Source organism: Coenobita brevimanus, chromosome 91, assembly GCF_032717465.1.
Source record: "Coenobita brevimanus isolate Jiangsu-jjx chromosome 91, ASM3271746v2, whole genome shotgun sequence".
NCBI classification, from domain to species: Eukaryota; Metazoa; Arthropoda; class Malacostraca; order Decapoda; family Coenobitidae; genus Coenobita; species Coenobita brevimanus.
The window spans coordinates 17429117-17446574 of record NC_137044.1 but is presented as its reverse complement, the minus strand read 5'-3'; the positions used below and the strand labels follow the sequence as shown (position 1 = coordinate 17446574).

General features: G+C 41.2%; 1 protein-coding gene across 1 annotated transcript in view; it reads left to right on the top strand.

Annotated features, from left to right (window-relative positions):
* Ttc7 (tetratricopeptide repeat domain 7) overlaps nucleotides 1-17458 on the top strand; it is a 486033-nt gene that overhangs the window by 97563 nt on the left and 371012 nt on the right. The window contains exon 4 of the mRNA XM_080281945.1: nucleotides 8295-8483. Within this exon, the coding sequence (XP_080138071.1) occupies nucleotides 8295-8483 (189 nt within the window). The remainder of the gene's footprint in view (nucleotides 1-8294; nucleotides 8484-17458) is intronic.

The window sequence follows — 17458 nt, the reverse complement described above, 5'->3', positions numbered from 1 at the left end:
AAAGAGGCAAATATGAGGATCTGGCAGACAGTACAATTCAGAATTTAAGAGCATTTACTACATAGAATGGAAGAAATATCAGAAAGAATTATACTAACTGGAGATTTTAATAAAAATATAAATTAGAATACTCTAGATATAATAAGCCAAGAAAGCTGTAGGGACTAAAAGCTCCTGGATCTCGTGCGTGAGTTTTTCCTAACGCAACATGTAAGGGAAAGCACCAGAAAAAGAGGACTCGATATACCCTCAATGGTATATCTTATAATTATTAGGCAAGAAAACAATATTGACAATTTAATATACCACCCTCCATTTGGCAAAAGCGACCATGCAGTACTAAATTGCAACTTCAGGATTACATATGACATAGTTAACAACAATGAAAGTTACAAAAAGAGCCTAAACTATAAAAAGGGAAACTATCATGATCTAAAGAAGTACTGTGCTTCTTAGAAACTGATTGGAAAGGAACTTAGAGGACAAGATTTAAATGCTATATATGAGGCCCTGAGTGGAATAACCTCTTGTCCACCACAGCAGCCACTTTGGAGTTAAGTACACCAATGTATTCCCCAAACCCTCCTCTACTAGTACAATAACAAATCATGTGAAAAAATGCCCCCCACAAGGGTGAAAATCTCATTTTATGGAGGGTAGTGACTGACTGTACTGGACACGAAGGTGTTTATACTCTGCTAGGTGGACATTAGGTCGATTTTTGCCAGAATAATCCAGTCAGAAAATCGGTGTGGCTTAGCATTGTCTTCCCCAGATCCTGAACCTTGGAAACCAACATCAGGCTCAGTTATTCCACTGGTGTTAAGGTCGATTTTTCTTATGTACTCAAGTTCAGATATGCATCTATTGTTAGCTCCATGTGGGGGAAGTCCCAGAATGCTAGTAATAACCACTCGAGCACCACAGGCCACCACGGGCAGATTTTCATAGCTATATTTTATTTTTTTGTGTTGGTTTTGTGCTATATTAATGGATATTGTGAAAGTACATGCATACATTGTAAGGTTGGCTTGCAATAACACACATTTTTGGGAAAATGCAGTTCATTGTTGTCAGGAAAGAGGAGAAAGATGCTGTTAATATATTGTTCTTTCAAAATGCCAATGATTTACATACTTTAACATGCAAGCAGAAGTTTTCAGCTACATTTGAAAAAAAAATTTACCAGAATATCTTTATCGTTAGAAATGATATGGCATTTTGAGAGTAAACAAACTTTAACAGCGCTTTTCTCCATTTTCTATATTTGGCACACGAGAGGTTATTCCACTCAGCACCTCATATAAAATATTCTGTGAACTCTATGAAATAGGAGTCCAGAAGTACATTCCACAGCACAAAGAATCAGAGGAGAAAATAAAGAAATGGTTTAGTACAGAATGTAAAAAATCAAAAGAAAAAAGAGATTTGTTGTGGAATAGATACAGAAGACACAGTTGTGAAAGGGCATATAACAACTATAAACAGGCAAGAAACGATTATACAAGAATAAGGAGGGAAGCCCAAAAACAGTTTGAGGAGGATATCATAAATAGAAGTAGTGATCAACCAAAGCTATTTTACAGCTACATCAGAAGCCAAACCAAAGTAAAAGATAAAATACAATCCATTACGGATGAGGGAATCACCTATACACAAGAGAAGAATATTTGTGAAGCGCTAAATAAGAATTTCCAATCAAGTTTTACAGAAGGAAAAAATTTTGAGAGGGATTATGTGGAACATGCATGCCCACACATACTACCAGATATACAAATATCAGAAAAAGAGATACAGGAAGAGTTAAGTAAATTAGACAAAGGAAAGGCAAATGATCATGATGAAATTTCATGTTGGGTGCTACAGGAATGTGCAAAGGAGTTAAGTAAACCATTATCTTTAATTTTCAAGAAATCCTTGAGACAAGGTAAAACTACCTGACATTTGGAAGAAAGCAAACATTGTTCCCTTATTCAAGAAAGGGAATAGACAAAATCCACTCAACGACCGACCAGTATCACTAACCAGTGTTGTAAGCAAGGTATTAGAAAAGCTTATAAGAAAAGCTTGGGTAAATCATCTGGAAGGACACAAATATGATAACAGAAAGACAGTTTGGTTTCAGAAAAGGAAAATCATGTGTTACTAATCTGCTGAGCTACTATGACAGAGTAACAGACACATTACAGAAAAGAGAAGAGTGGGTGGACAGTATCTATTTAGATTTCAAGAACATTTGACAGAGTACCGCACCAAAGACTTTTATTGAAACTGTACCATCAAGGAGGAATCCGAGGCAAACTGTATTGTTGGATGCAAGATTTTCTCAGCAAAAGAGAAATGAGAACAGTACTATCGGGAAATTATTCATCATGGAGAGAAGTGACTAGCGGAATTCCACAGGGCTCAGTGCTGGCACCAATCATGTTTTTAGAGTATATAAATGATATAGACAGTAACACTGGAAATGAAAGCTATCTAAATATGTTTGCTGATGATGCAAAAATACAAAGGAGAATTAACACAGACTCTTGTAAAGAGCTACAAGAAGAATTAAATAAACTTCATGAATGGAGCAATACATGGCAAATGGAATTCAGTGTGGACAAGTGTCATGTAATCAAGTTTGGTAAAAGTGGAAAAAGACCTGATTGGGATTATAAGTTAGGAAATAAAGCCTTACACACATTAGAGAGAGAGAAGGACCTAGGTGTAATTATAAATAACAGACTATCTCCAGCTGACCACATCAGTGAGGAGGTACAGAACATGTATACACTGCTTGCAAATATGAGAATAGCGTTCACATACATAAATGAAGACATGCTAATAAAGATAATAACATCATTCATGAGACCAACCCTGGAGTATGCATCAGTAGTCTGTAGTCCTTATCTCAAAAAACACATAGACAAGATTGAAAAAGTTCAAAGGGCCGCTACAAGATGGGTACCAAGCTTAAGGGATCTGAGCTACGAAGAGAGACTATAAAAACTGAATCTACCAACACTACAGGAGAGAAGGAAAAGAGGTGACATGATTATGCCATATAAATGCATATCAGGGAAGGAGAAAATAGACATAAATTATTACATAACCTATGGGGATGCATCAGCAAGAGGACACTGCAAAAAACTGCATAAAATGAGAGATGATAAAGACATAAGGAAATTCAGTTTCCCAAATAGAGCAATTGATCAGTTTATTGCACTACCGAATGAAATAGTGTGTGCCAAAACAATTCACAAATTTAAGGATACGTACGATAAAAATGGTTTAAGACACGGGACAGTACGAGCTTGACTCATTCCTGTAAAGATACAATTTGGTAAGAACAAATACTGTCATCTCTCCCCCCTCGCCCACCTCAGACCAGCTTCCAGAAGCATATCCACACGCAAATCACTCGCCGCTCCATTCAGTCACTTAAAGACAACACACAGCTGAATGCACAGCCTCCTGACATCCACCCTTCTGAATCCTATCTCCCTCGTGAGGACAGGGTCCACCTGGCCAGGCTGAGATGTGGGCACCATCCAGCCAACGTAAGCTACCAGAGGAGGCTGGATGACTCCGTCGCTGATGCCTGTCCAGAATGTAACACAGCACCCCATACTATTAAGCATATTATGGAAGACTCCACACAATCACCTATGCCAACAACACAACACACACTCTTTGAGAGTTCTGTGGGAAAGCCCAGTCTCGGCTGTGGCCTTCCTAAGGGACTCAGGGCTGTTCGGCCAGACTGCCTAGGGAACTACTACTACTACTACTACTACTGCTACTACTACAACCCCTCCCAGTATCCCCTGTCCCCCCTCATATTCCATATCAGGTATTCGGTTTGGTTTGGTAAGATTCGTCGGTAATGACTGATGCTACCGACATGGGGCATTGATCTTAGATGTAGTTAGCATACATATATTAGCGAAAGGGAATTGATCATGCGTATTATTAGTGCCAGCATTGAGTTTTAATGCGACAGCATGTATGAAGCAGTAATTGGTTCGGATAATGGAACATCGTTCACTGGTTCTTCCAAGATTTCATAAAATGGCACCTGCGACCACAGGTCAGATGCATGAATTCAGGCCACCAGCAAATAATAGCCAGTGTCTAATAAAGTGTCATGTAACATATGTATATCATGTTTGTCTTTAACAGTATTGAGCAGAATCCTGCGTGGATGGAGTTTCACAATAGCCACCAGCTAATAAAGTGTCATCTACCATAATTATTACGTGATGATTGACAGATGCCCTACAACAACATCGGTTCTAGGCTACACCACGTGATGTTATGGTCATTTACATTTATCGTTGTTTTTTTTTTTACATGCCTCATCATTATCAATGATGCAAAACATCCTACCAGACCTATCTGCAAGAACATTTTGACTGGTATATAAGTGGTCATCTGCTTACCATTACAGTATATGTCACTCTACTACGTTCCACCTACTCTGACTCCTCCCCCACACAGTGTTACTGGCTCAGGTGACACAAACATCTAGTTATGTGGGTGTGAATTTACCAGCTTGAGTGTACACTGAGGTGGTTTGGCCATGTGGAGACGATGGAGGGCGAGAGATAATGAGGAGAGTGTATGTGGGTGAAGTGGAGGGGGGAAGAGGGATGGGGAGGCTGAGGATGAGATGGAGGGATGGAATGGAGAGGTATAGTAGAGAGGGGGGTGTAAACTGGGGAGAGGGCAGTGAAATAGCAGGAGACGGGGCAACGTGGAGGCCATTTGTTTGTGGCCATCCCTTATGGGATTAAGGCGTTTGGCAATAGATTGATAGACTAGTGTAATTTGAGTTTGTTATTAGCCAACAAATATCTAAAACCACAAACGTGATGCAACGAATAAAGAGATACCACCATAACATTATTTGGTCCTATATAGAACTCAGTTTTTAATTTTACACCTATAACTAACATTTAAGTAACTTGCACTAAGGTAGTCCAAATGCTATTAAGAGATGTTTCAGGCTATTCAGCTAGATGTACTATGACTTACAGAAACTGATAACTGTTCCAACTCATTATGCCATCCACTTCATCATGGACTTGAAGATTAGACTGTACCTGATCTGCAGCCCAACTTGGCCAATATATAATACTGTATTTTTAATCTCCTTCCTGTGTGAAGTTGGTGGTACATCTGTTTCTCTGATCTGTGTAGCGATGCTTGTACATTTTGTTGATACACTGTACTAGGAGGGAGGTTGGCATTGTTGCAGTTGAAATCTGTGGTTATGACATGCACCTAAAATGAAATGGTGGTGTGAGTTTTGTGAAACTCTAGTATAATCTCCTGATGTATCTTTCCCCTTCTCAGTTCCACGTTTACTGTGTAATAGGAATTTTCTTGTATCACTGTACACAATATCATTAAGTAGTGATGGGACAACCTAACATTATGTGATGTTGAATAGCCATCACTAATTGTTAGACAGTCAAAGCAGTAATTGTGTTTCTGTGTCAGCCATCTTCATTTGCCATAGAAACATTACCTAGTGCATGCATTATGTATGTACAATAAAAGTCCTCCAATCCAATCACCAATAATCTGAATATCCCAATACTCTGAATTTGTCAAGGTGAAATTTTTTAAATTTTTCTGGGCTTTTTCAAATTTTTCTGGGCTTTATCTAAGGATTTATCTGGCTTGGACTTGCTTTTTGACTTGGATACACCTACCTGCAACTATTCACCTACAGTTTTATGCATTTCCGGTGAGTAAAACAGTAACCCATATCATTTGAAGTTTTTTTTAATGATCATGTACATATTTCTAATGTTTTCAGAAATCCCTCCTAATAGTCCGAAAAAAAGAGTAGTCTGAAAGACCCTCAGTCCCCTGCCGTTCGGATTACAGGACTTTTACTGTATATGAAATTGTTGCTTTGCTCTCATGCTGTATTTATTGTATCAGTTCTGGCATCATAATTTCCATCTTTATAGCCACTAGAATTTTCAGCTGTCATTATCAAAACTTCATAAGATATAGAATTATGATGCCTGTGTTGATACTAGAATATTCTGTTTAGATTAAGGAGAGTAATCTTGTACAGTTTGTAGATTACACTGTTCAGTATATACTAGTAATATTTTAATTAAGGAATGTTCTTGGTAGTCACATTACTAGAGTGCTTGAATTTAGATTTAATGCACAAGAATTGCTTGAGTTGTATTGATACTGCATGACATTTGTGAATTTTGCTGCATTATCATAACATTAGTTTTAATTTGAATGGGAAATATTCTTGATCATAAGTTAACAGAAGCAACCAGATGGTTACTTTTACTTCTAACATATGGTTGGTATTGAATTTTAACCTTATGACTTCTAGAGGTTTCCCAAGCTGGTTAAAACTGTTTAACCGGGTAAAATAACTGAGACACGTGACCAGTCAAATGGTTGAAATTCCAATGATTTTCCTTAGTGATGAGCAGTTGGACATCATTGATCTGATTTTTACAGAATCAGAAATAGTTAGATTTGTACATTTTTGAAGAACAGTTTTATCCAGAAAATTCTGTCAGACCAGAAAAGACTTGGGGAAAAAAGGAAATAAGTGACCAACTTGATTGTATGCAATTGGTTCTGATGTTTAAGCTGCACAGAATTTTTTATAAGGAAGTATGGGACAGATATCTCCTTTCAGGTCATGCCTGCCATAAGATCTGGTAAGCTATACTCTAGCTGATAAAGTGATGGTTGTAGGGAGATTGTAACTCACAGTGTGCTATATGCTATGCTGGTGACTGAAAAGACTCTTGAGTTTGTGGAAGCTTTAAGTACAGGACTCAGGTACAGTGATAGAAAAGAGTGGCAGATGTTGAAAGGAAGTGAAGAATAGAGTGGCTGAAGGAAATAAAGTGGCTAGTACTATGAAAGCCTTGATACAGAATAGAGGACTTCGTACAAAGGCTACTAGCAGATTACATGGTGTACCAGTGCCCATAATGGAATACTGGTCTTGGTATAGGTATTGTTTGAAGCTGAAAAAACTTGAGTGAGAAGAGGGAGAATGGGCCGCTTCAGAATTTTATGTTGATTGCATAAATCATGTATGGTAAGAAATATAAAAATTTATGGCATGGAATAAAGAAGTCTGTTGATTTAGAGGAAGTCCCAAGAGGCTGCAAGGAGTGTTAGGGAAAGGATGATGACACTGTGTCTTCAGGCGGGGTTAACTGTAGAGTCGGAATATGAGCTGGGTCATCATCAGGATCTAAGATGTCAGTCACATCCAGGTAAATCACACTCACACCACTCATCTGAAGAAGGGAAGAGGAGAGGAAAGGGAAGGGATGATAGAGGGGGAGGTTGATAAGGGCCCAAAATGGTTGGAATGCCAGGTCTGAAGGCTGAATAAATTTTATAGGAGGGAGAATGTGTGAAGAGAGACTTAGGAGGACAATAGGTAGAATGCATAGAATTCTTCAGTTGTGGAGTATGAATAGAGGTATAGGGCTTGACTGGACACAATCAAGTTGAGAGGGGAAATGGAAAAGCTTGAGAAGGAAAAGAATAGATAAAACTAAGAGTCCACATTGCTCAAGATGCTGTTATTAGGATTAGAATAGGCCAGATCAAGCTGTCACAGCATGAGCAGTGTTGGATGCAGAAATGGTGCCCACAAGTATTATGTGATGTACAGATTGCCTTGCAGGACCTGACCATGATGGAAGTGTCAGCATTGTAGTGGAGTTGTGGTGTTCAAACTAAGCCTTTCTCATCCAACATAAGTGTCTTTCAGGTGCTGATAAGGAATTCATTAACAGGGTAATACCAACACATATGAGTTGGAGGACATGAGGATAACCTCCCATCAGAAGGACGGCAACACACCACCCCAACCAAAACCTGAGTTTTGCTGGATAACTCCACTGAATGACTTTTTTGTATTAGACCTTATTGATGGGGGGTGCCTCATATCATCTCACAGTGTGTAAACATCCATCATTTTCTCCACATGTCTGTAAGGAGAGATGGTTGATTGTGGATATACTTTTGAAGATAAACTTCTGGCATGATAGTAACAATTGATTAACATTCCTGTTGTCAATCAGATGCTTTTTTTTTATATGTAATCAGGATGAGACAGTATAAGTAGCAACCATTCATACACACAAAGCCAGTTTCACCATAATGTATATAATATCAATAATTAAATTAACATGACCACACAGTGCTTACAGTATGCACTCATTGAAGAAATGCTAAGCCATAATCATCAAACAGAAACCATTCCAACTTTATAATGTTTTTGTGCCCTCCAGGTTTGTGCTCAGAGCGTGTGCCGTTGCCCAATAACAGCAAGTTTCAACGAGCTGAGAAGTGTGAGAAGATGATCCGGTGTTTTGAGCTTGCAGGTGATTTGACTCTGTTGTATCTTCAGGAGCAAGACAAGCTAACTTCCACCCCTTCCACACACTCCCTCCAGTCACTTCCTGCAGCCTCCACTACAGGTAACGTGTATCTGTCACTCCTCCTTCACTCCTCCTCATGTTAACCTTCGTAAAACCCATGTCATTCCACTCCAGCCCTTGGGTTTTTCTTCCACCTCTTGGCTTAGATTTTTGCTTCCACCTCACAGCTTTGATTTTTTTCTTTCACCACTTGCTTTGTTTTGTTTTGTTTTTCCTTCCACCTCTTAAAACTCTTTTCCTTGTGCAGTTCATCACCTTTTAATGCTAGCTATCTCTTGCTTGTGTCCACATCATATACTGGTAGCTGTCTTCCCCCATCCCCCCACATCATGTCCCATGAGTTCCACAGTGAGATGTGGGCCCATAGATTTACCATCAGTATTTCAAGTTGATCTTAAAGATGCCATATTACTACTGGATGCTTTATTGGGAGCTTAGATGTTACACCCACATAGTTGATCTCTTGCTCATACAATTGTTCAGGGCACAGGCAAAGAGTTTCCTTTGTGTATGTTGCCCAATGTCACGATTACACTCTTTACTCGTAGAACAGCCTCTCCTGCAGAATTTGCAAGAAGTCAGCTAGCCTCTGCATGACAAGAAGTACAGCATAGTCCAATCCAGATGCATCAGCAACAAACATCCACACACTTAAACCACATTTTTTTTTTGTCTTTTATAATTACATAAGACCATGGACCATGCTAGCGTGTAGATCTTTTCACATGAAGGCATCATTTTGTGTGTTATGATCTTGAACCATTTCATTCTTAGTACCCTGTCCCAGAGGTTTCCATGCAGATCTCATCATAAGTCTTTCCTATTCAGCCTCTTGGAATTCTGCCACCCACATATCTGTGACCCTCCTCAGCTAGTCGCTGTCAGTCTTCCTTCAGCTTGGCCAAACCATCTTAAACTAATTCTCTTCTCTAATATCACTGATCGGTATGCCAAATCTCCCTAATCGCACACTGTGCTCAGTTTTGTTATTCATTGATGCTTTACTCATCCATATCGGTGTTCTCATTTCAGTACATTCCATTCTGTTTGTAACATCTTCTTTCACTGACCTAACTGTCTTACTGTTTTACACTTCTTGTGCATGTTTTGCAGAGTACCAGAATCATGTTCATGAAAGGAGAACCACTTCTTATTCATTAGAGGTGGTAGATCCCTAGACTTCTTCCATTCAGTTTCACCACTGCATGCTATCATCATGTATTTCAGACTGGAAGCTGCATTCCAGGTAACTGTCACCCAAACATCATTCCATTATGTCATTAAAAGCCCAAATAATTCTTCATACCGTATACAGAAACTTTCTCAGCTTCTGCAGTCATCCTCCAATACCAGGACCCTGTACTTCTCTTATGAACCCATTTATTACAAATTTTTTTTACAGAATAGAATTCCTCCGAACTCCCTTTCTACTCGCACACACTGGACAAGGTCACACACCTTGTTACTGTACTTGATATTAGCACCCTTAGTAAAGCCTTTGATACTATTCTCCAGTGCAAAGTGATCACCAAGATATACAGCACGGACATGGAAAACAACACCAAATGCTGACTTTGCCAACTACTGTATTTGTCCAGTAGACAAGCATGTGTTGCATTCCAGAGCAGGTCATCATGAACATGAAATTTCCCAAACAGAGTTCCCCTCTTTAACCTATTCATGCATGATATTCCCACACCCCATCTGCCCTCAAACATTGCTTCATATGTAAATGACATCAACTTAACAATGACACACCACATTGCAGACACAGCCTGCACTCTGCAATAGAACTACCTTAACACACTGCAGACTTGGGTTGAGGACAAAAGGCTGACAATTGCCCCAGCCAAATCCACTACCACACTCATCATCAGCAGTAAACATGATCACAGGTTGTCCCTGCACATCATACTGAACAATGTATGTGTGCCACCCCCCCCCCCTGCAATGATCCTTGGAGTGACATATGACACCAGATACATCTTCATGGACCATGTACAAAACATCAAGAGACAGTGCATCCCCAGACTCAGTGCACGCAGGGCAACCACAGGGCCACACTTTGGCTTATTTAACCTCCTCACACAGTGCAAGTTTTCTTTAAGTGTGTGTGACATGATCAGAGAAAATGCCATGAGGGCAGGCTGGACACATGAACAAAGGAAAACATTCCCATGTATTTTATTTGCCCCAGAAATTGGTTATAATGGTTTAAATTGTATGCCATCATCTTCCCTGATGTTTATACAATATGATAAGCTAATAAAAACAGACAAAATCGATGAGTAAAAGTACTGTGAAAGTACCGAAAGGTGAGAATACTGTTGCTCAACAGCAAAAATAACTGTCCTACACTCTAGCACAAAATTTTGCCTGCATAAAGCAAGAGCTAAGCATATGTCTAGATGCAGAATTCCAAGAACTTTCACGTGGTGTTGTCAGAATTCTGATACGACCAATAGTTTTCAAGTAAATCACCAAAAATCATGCGCGCGCCCCCTCCCCGTACCGAAAACCGAGAGAATGCCAACTATTTGAGAGTGTTGGCCTGGAAATTGACATCCTGCCCTATGACGCACCAAATATTGATGCATTACGTGCTAAAACATAATTTTTGGTGGATATTTTTGTCCAGAATTGCCTAAACGGCATCCCTTCAAACCAACACTGACAAGTGCGTCATAGTGCTTCCTCAGTTCCAATTCAGACTGACACTGTTTTGACTCATTTTGAGTCATCATGCACAAAGGGGTTAACTATATATATATATATTTGTGGTAGGTGGGGGCGCTCGCCATCCACTCACTCAGTGTAGTGCTGCTCTCGGGTGTCTGCCCCGTCCTCTCCTCCATCCTTCTTTCCTTCCATCTTCTATCTTTCTTTCCTTCATTCTTTCCTTGTCCTTCTGCCTATGGCTGACTTTACACTCCCTCTTCTATCTTTCATTCCTTCATTCTTTCCTCTTCCTTCTGCCTATGGGTGACTCTACACTGAGTGACAAGCCAAATGGTTTCCTGTACACCAGGAATCTATTTACTATGCTGGGTGGTAACCATATAACCAAATTTTGGCACCTGGTGGTTTAGTGGGTAATTATTGCACTCCAATCGGATTGAGCTGGTGAAGGTTTATATCCAAGGGGTGATTGGGGTTTATTGCTCACGTAATGCCACTCAGGGATGAGTGAGGTTGGTCACTGTCGTCTTAAATGTCAGGACCAACTGCCTAGCCCCAGGCTCCTACGCTCCTCATGGGGCAATGTAGGATTGGATGATGGATGGATGGATATATATATATATATATATATATATACATACAATCAGTCCTTCTATCTATCTATCTATCTGTCTATCTTACTCTACAAATAGAACATTAGATCAGTGAAGTCATATACTGTACTTCCCTGGCATGGACACCCATCCTACTTAATACCCACTAAAGCACTGTGCAAATCATATCATACCAACCAATGCCCAGTGCATCATCACTAGCTGCACCAGAACCACTCCCACAGCTCACACACTGAAACTGAAATTCTCCCTGTCAGAGACTACCTCGATACCAGGTGCACATAGTTCTGTGCAGCAGCCTGTGCCAATACACAACACCCATGTTATTACATAACAGAGGCACAGCACAGCTACACATATAAAACAATCAACAGACAAACATTATCAGACCCTGCTCTGTAGCAATATCCTTCCTCCAGACATTCCAGCACTTGCAGTGAAGAAACATGTACCATACATACTTTATGCACAGGACAATACAATACCTTGAACACAACACAAGACGGCAAGTCCCCCTTCTGACATCTATCCATTGGAGGTGTCCATAAGTAGAGATGATCAAGTTCACCTAGCTAGGCTCAGAGCAGAGCAGTACCCAGCTCTCCTCAGCTACCAGCTTATATATGGGTTGGGTGGAAATGCAGATGACACATTCTCAGCTTGTAGAATAGGCCCACATAATATAATACACATAATGGAGCACTGCACAGTATATGCCACACTAAGATACAGACACAACATCAGCAGTGTAGGGAACCCAAGGCACAACCCCATCAGGGTGGTTGCTTACCTGCGATCAGCTGGTTTGCTCAGTCAGATGGACCAGGGTTGGGCAACATTTACAACAATAGCTGCACTTGATATGCGATATTGGTGGAGAAGTGTGCCTTTGTGTGGTGGAACAGGCATAACTGGGGAACTCCACTGCCTGTTTATGCAAATACCCCTCAGCTCCCTCCTTTTCTTCTGAAAGGAGGATGGTGGACTGCAGGAGGGTAGCAACTTCAGTCTTTAGTCTACTGGGTTCACATTGAGACGAACCTTGTTACAGCTACTACTACTACTGCCTTCACACTTAGTAACCATGATCATTGTCTTACCAGTACAGTACAGTGTTAACATTCAGATCTTTTGCTTCAGTTCCTTCCCTCCACCTCTCAAACTTCTCTCTGACCTCCTGCACCTATTCAGCATTCAAAGCAAAACTGTCGTCATAGAAATGCTCCCCAAATTTACACCATCTCAGGTGCCAAGATTAAAAACAGTGGACTCTGCATGGAACCCTGATGCACCCCAATACTGACATAGAATTCCACTGTCAGCACTCTGTCTATTGTCACAGACACATTTGGACCCTTGTACAATTTCATCGCCAACCTGATGATCCATTCTTTGGGGAGGTGGGGGCTGAATCGGTAGAGAGGCGGCCTGCAGTCCTAATGGACCCAGGATCGAATCCTGGCTGGGGCAGTGAACAGTTTAAGGATATGAATTTCCTTAAAAGCAGACTTTCCTGATCTACCAGATGACCCGCTGACATGTCGTAAAAATACCCCTGCTAATACCAATACACCAATCCTGTATGAGACAGCCCTAGCATGTATTCAATATGGATAATGGGTGTTAGTGCTGAAGTGGTGACATGTGGAGATGTAGGAGGACTACTGGGCCTTGGGATGGATCATTACCCCCGAGAAATAGGCCCTGAAGCCTTTGCCCAGAGTCGGATGCATAAAAAATATATATATATATATATATATATATATTTATATTTATATCACTTTTTTGTAGCCCATTTTGCCATCACCCTCGGAACTCTATCAAAGGCCTTATTCAAGTTCACAAATACATAGTACAGCTTTCTATTCTTTCTGAGATATTTCTTTTGTAGCTGACGAACAATGAATAGTGCATTAGTCATACCAAACCTGACATAAAAGTAAGCTTCATTTATACTCACTTTCTCACATCATGCTTTAATGACCCATTGCTTAACCTTCCTTGTATGGTCTAACAGCATTACCCCTTTTTAATAATGGTGCCCCTCTTCATGCATCACATATTATTTATGCACATTCACAGTCACACTTTTTCACCACTCGCATGGTACCCTTCCTAATGCCGAGTTACCATTTTCACACCTAAATTACCATAAGTTTTGAGCATCTCTGCCACTATTTCTGAAGTAACAGCTACATTATATCTTCATCCAAGCAATTGTATTTTTAATTGGCTCGTCATTAGCCTTTACAGGAGGACTCTGCACTGGCTCAGCATTACTAAGACCCTCCCCATCCCAGTTAGATTCCACGTTCAGCAAACAACTGTAGTGCTGACACCATGCACTCATGGCTGTCAGTTTATCGCCTTATGTCTTCCTTGTCTCTCTTTTCATCCCATATAGCAGTCCCTTCCCTGTGTCTCTTTTTGTCCTTGTATTACAGCTGACCCCCCTGTGGCGAGGGGGACATAATCTGGCCGCACTATGGGGTGGTACTACTACTCTGCAGCCAGGTTGTGTTAGGAAGAATACTGCCACCGTATTCCCTGCGTGTCATAAAAGGCGACTAAAAGGGGCGGGGTGAGGGGACTAGGGACCCCCTCCTCTGTTTTTTAGTTCCTAAAAAGAGACAGGCCAGAGAAAGGGATGGGGGATGGAGTTATCCCCGTACCCTGAAGATTGGGTCTATGAATGTGCTTGGATGTAGTACAATTGAGGCTAAAAGGGAGGAGATTGGAAGAATGTTTGTGAGAAGAAAGTTGGATGTGTTAGCTTTGAGTGAAATGAAGATGAAAGGGAAGGGTGAGTCTATGTTTGGAAGTGTGAATGGAAGATTGTCAGGTGTTGATAGAGGAAGGGCAAGAGAAAGTGTGGCCTTGTTAGTGAGTCCGGAAGTACAGCAGTGTGTGATTGAATGGAAGGAGGTGTCATCGAGACTGATGTGGGTGAAAGCGAAATTTAAACGTGAGTTGTGGATGTTTGTGAGTGCATATGGGCCTGGTAGTGAAAAGGATGAAGAAGAGAGGGAGTCTTTCTGGAATGATGTTGATGAGTGTCTGCAGAGTTTTGGAGCGAATGTGAATGTGGTAATGATGGGAGATCTGAATGCTAGAGTGGGAAATGTAGCAGTTGAAGGTGTAGTTGGTATGCATGGTGTGCCTGGAAGAAATGAAAATGGGGAACGAATGATAGCGATGTGTGTTGAGCGAGAGATGGTGATTGGAATTACGCTGTTTGAGAAGAAAGATATTTATAAGCATACATGGGTGAGACAGGAGGGTGGAAGGGTTGTTGATAGAGCTTTGATGGACTATGTGGTTGTGTCTAGGAATGTAATAAGAAGATTGTTGGATGTGAGAGTTCTGAGAGGGGAAGGTGGAGGTATGTCTGACCACTACCTGGTGGAGGGAAAGTTAAGAGTAGGTAAGAGATGGGTGAGAACTAGGAGGGTTAGGTGTGGCAGGGAGGTTTTGAAAGTGAGTGAGTTGGATAAAGGAGAGAAAAAGATAGAGTATCAGGAGAAATTGAAAGATGAGTGGAAGGCACTGAAAGATCAGGAAAATGGCAGTGTGGAGGAGGAGTGGCAGTTGTTTAAGAGTGCTGTGGTGGGGCATGCAGAAGAGGTGTGTGGTGTGAGACGTATGGGTGGTGGTGTAAGAAAAGGAAGTGAATGGTGGTGCTAGGAAGTAAGTATGGCTGTGGCTGAGAAGAGACGTGCATATGAAGTGTGGCTGCAGAGGAAGGATGAGATGTCATATGAAAGGTATAAGGAAAAGAGGAATTGGGTGAGAAGGGCTGTGCGTGATGCTAAAGTGGCAGCAGATGAGAGGTGGGGTAGGCGGCTTACAGAGAATTTTCAACAGAATAAGAAAATGTTTTGGAAAGAGGTGAAAAGGGTGCGAAAGGGAGAGTCTGGGAAGGAAGAACGAGTAAAAGCAGAGGATGGAAGGATGTTAATTAAGATGGATGCAGTAAGGAAGAGATGGGCAGAGTATTTTGAAAGATTGTTAAATGTAGAGGAGGAAAGGGTGGCTGAGATTGTGGCAGATGGAAGAAGGAGGAAGTGGAGAAGGCAGTATAGGAGATGAAAACAGGGAAAGCTGCAGGTATGGATGGGTGTGCTGTGGAATGCCTGAAAGGTGGTGGAGTGACCATTGTTGACTGGTTAGTAAGATTGTTGAATGTGTGCTTTGTGAAAGGTACGGTGCCAATTGACTGGGCAAGTGCTTGTGTGGTCCCGTTGTATAAAGGCAAGGGTGATAAGTATGAATGTACTAGCTTTAGAGGTATAAGTCTGTTGAGTGTTGTAGGTAAGGTTTATGGTAGAGTGTTAATTAAGAGAGTTAGAGAGGGTACAGAGGGAGTGATTGGTGAAGAGCAGTGTGGCTTTAGGAGAGGGAGGGGATGCGTGGATCAGGTGTTTGCTGTGAGACAAGTGTGAAAAGTATTTAGCGAAAGGCAAGGATGTGTTTTGGGCATTCATGGATTTAGAGAAAGTGTATGATAGAATTGATAGGGAGGCTTTGTGGACTTTTTTAAGATTGTATGGACTTGAGGGTAGGTTACTAAAAGGAGTGAAAAGTTTTTATGTAAATAGTAGAGCGTGTGTAAGAGTGGAAAATGCTGTGAGTGACTGGTTTCTTGTGAGAGTGGGGCTGTGACAGGGATGTGTGATGTCGCCTTGGTTGTTTAATATTTACATGGATGGTGTTGTAAGGGAGGTGAATGCAAGAGTTTTAGGTGGAGGTCTGAGTCTGGTGAATGTTGATGGTGGAGAGTGGAATCTGAAGCAGCTGCTGTTTGCAGATGATACTGCACTGGTGACTGATTCAGAGGAGAGATTGAGACAGTTGGTAGAGGAGTTTGGAAGGGTGTGTGAAAGGAGGAAATTGAAAGTAAATGAGAATAAGAGTAAAGTGATGAAGTGTACAAGGTTGGTAGATGGTAGGGGGATGAATATAGCTTTGAATGGCGCGTTGCTTGAGGAGGCAGAGTGTTTTAAATGTCTAGGGTCACATGTTGCTGTGGATGGAAGAATAGATGCAGAAGTGAAGTTTAGAATAAATGAAGTAGGAAAGGTGCTGGGAGGAATGAAAAATGTGTTTAGATGTCGTTTCGCTTAGAATGGATGTAAAGAGAAGGTTGTATGAGGGTGTTGTGGTACCGACTGTGTTATATGGGGCTGAAACATGGAATATGGGTGTAGCAGAGAGGAAAATTTTGAATGTAATGGAGATGAGGTGTCTGAGGAGTATGTGTGGAGTGACGCGTATGGATCGAGTGCGAAATGATGAAGTGCGAAGGAGAACTGGAGTTGTTCGGGAGATGGCTGGTAGAGTTGAGCAGAGGGTGTTGCGATGGTTTGGGCATATGGAGAGAATGGATAATGAGCAATTGGTGAAAAAGATAACTAGATCTGATGTGAGAGGTGTAAGGCTGAGAGGAAGACCACGAATAGGATGGATGGACAGTGTGAAGAGAGCACTGGATGCGAGAGGGATGTCTGTTGAGCAAGGAAGAGTGGCTGTGCGTGACAGAAATAAATGGAGAGAAATTGTGAATGAATAAATGATGATGCAGCCCTGAGGGGATATTCTCCCACATTTGGTCTGATCAGCTAGTCAGGTCAGGTGCGGGTAAGGGGATGGGTCTGTTATGATGTGGCAGGGGTAAACCAGCTCTGCTGTCGGGCCCTGCTGCGGATGTCACTGATTGCATTG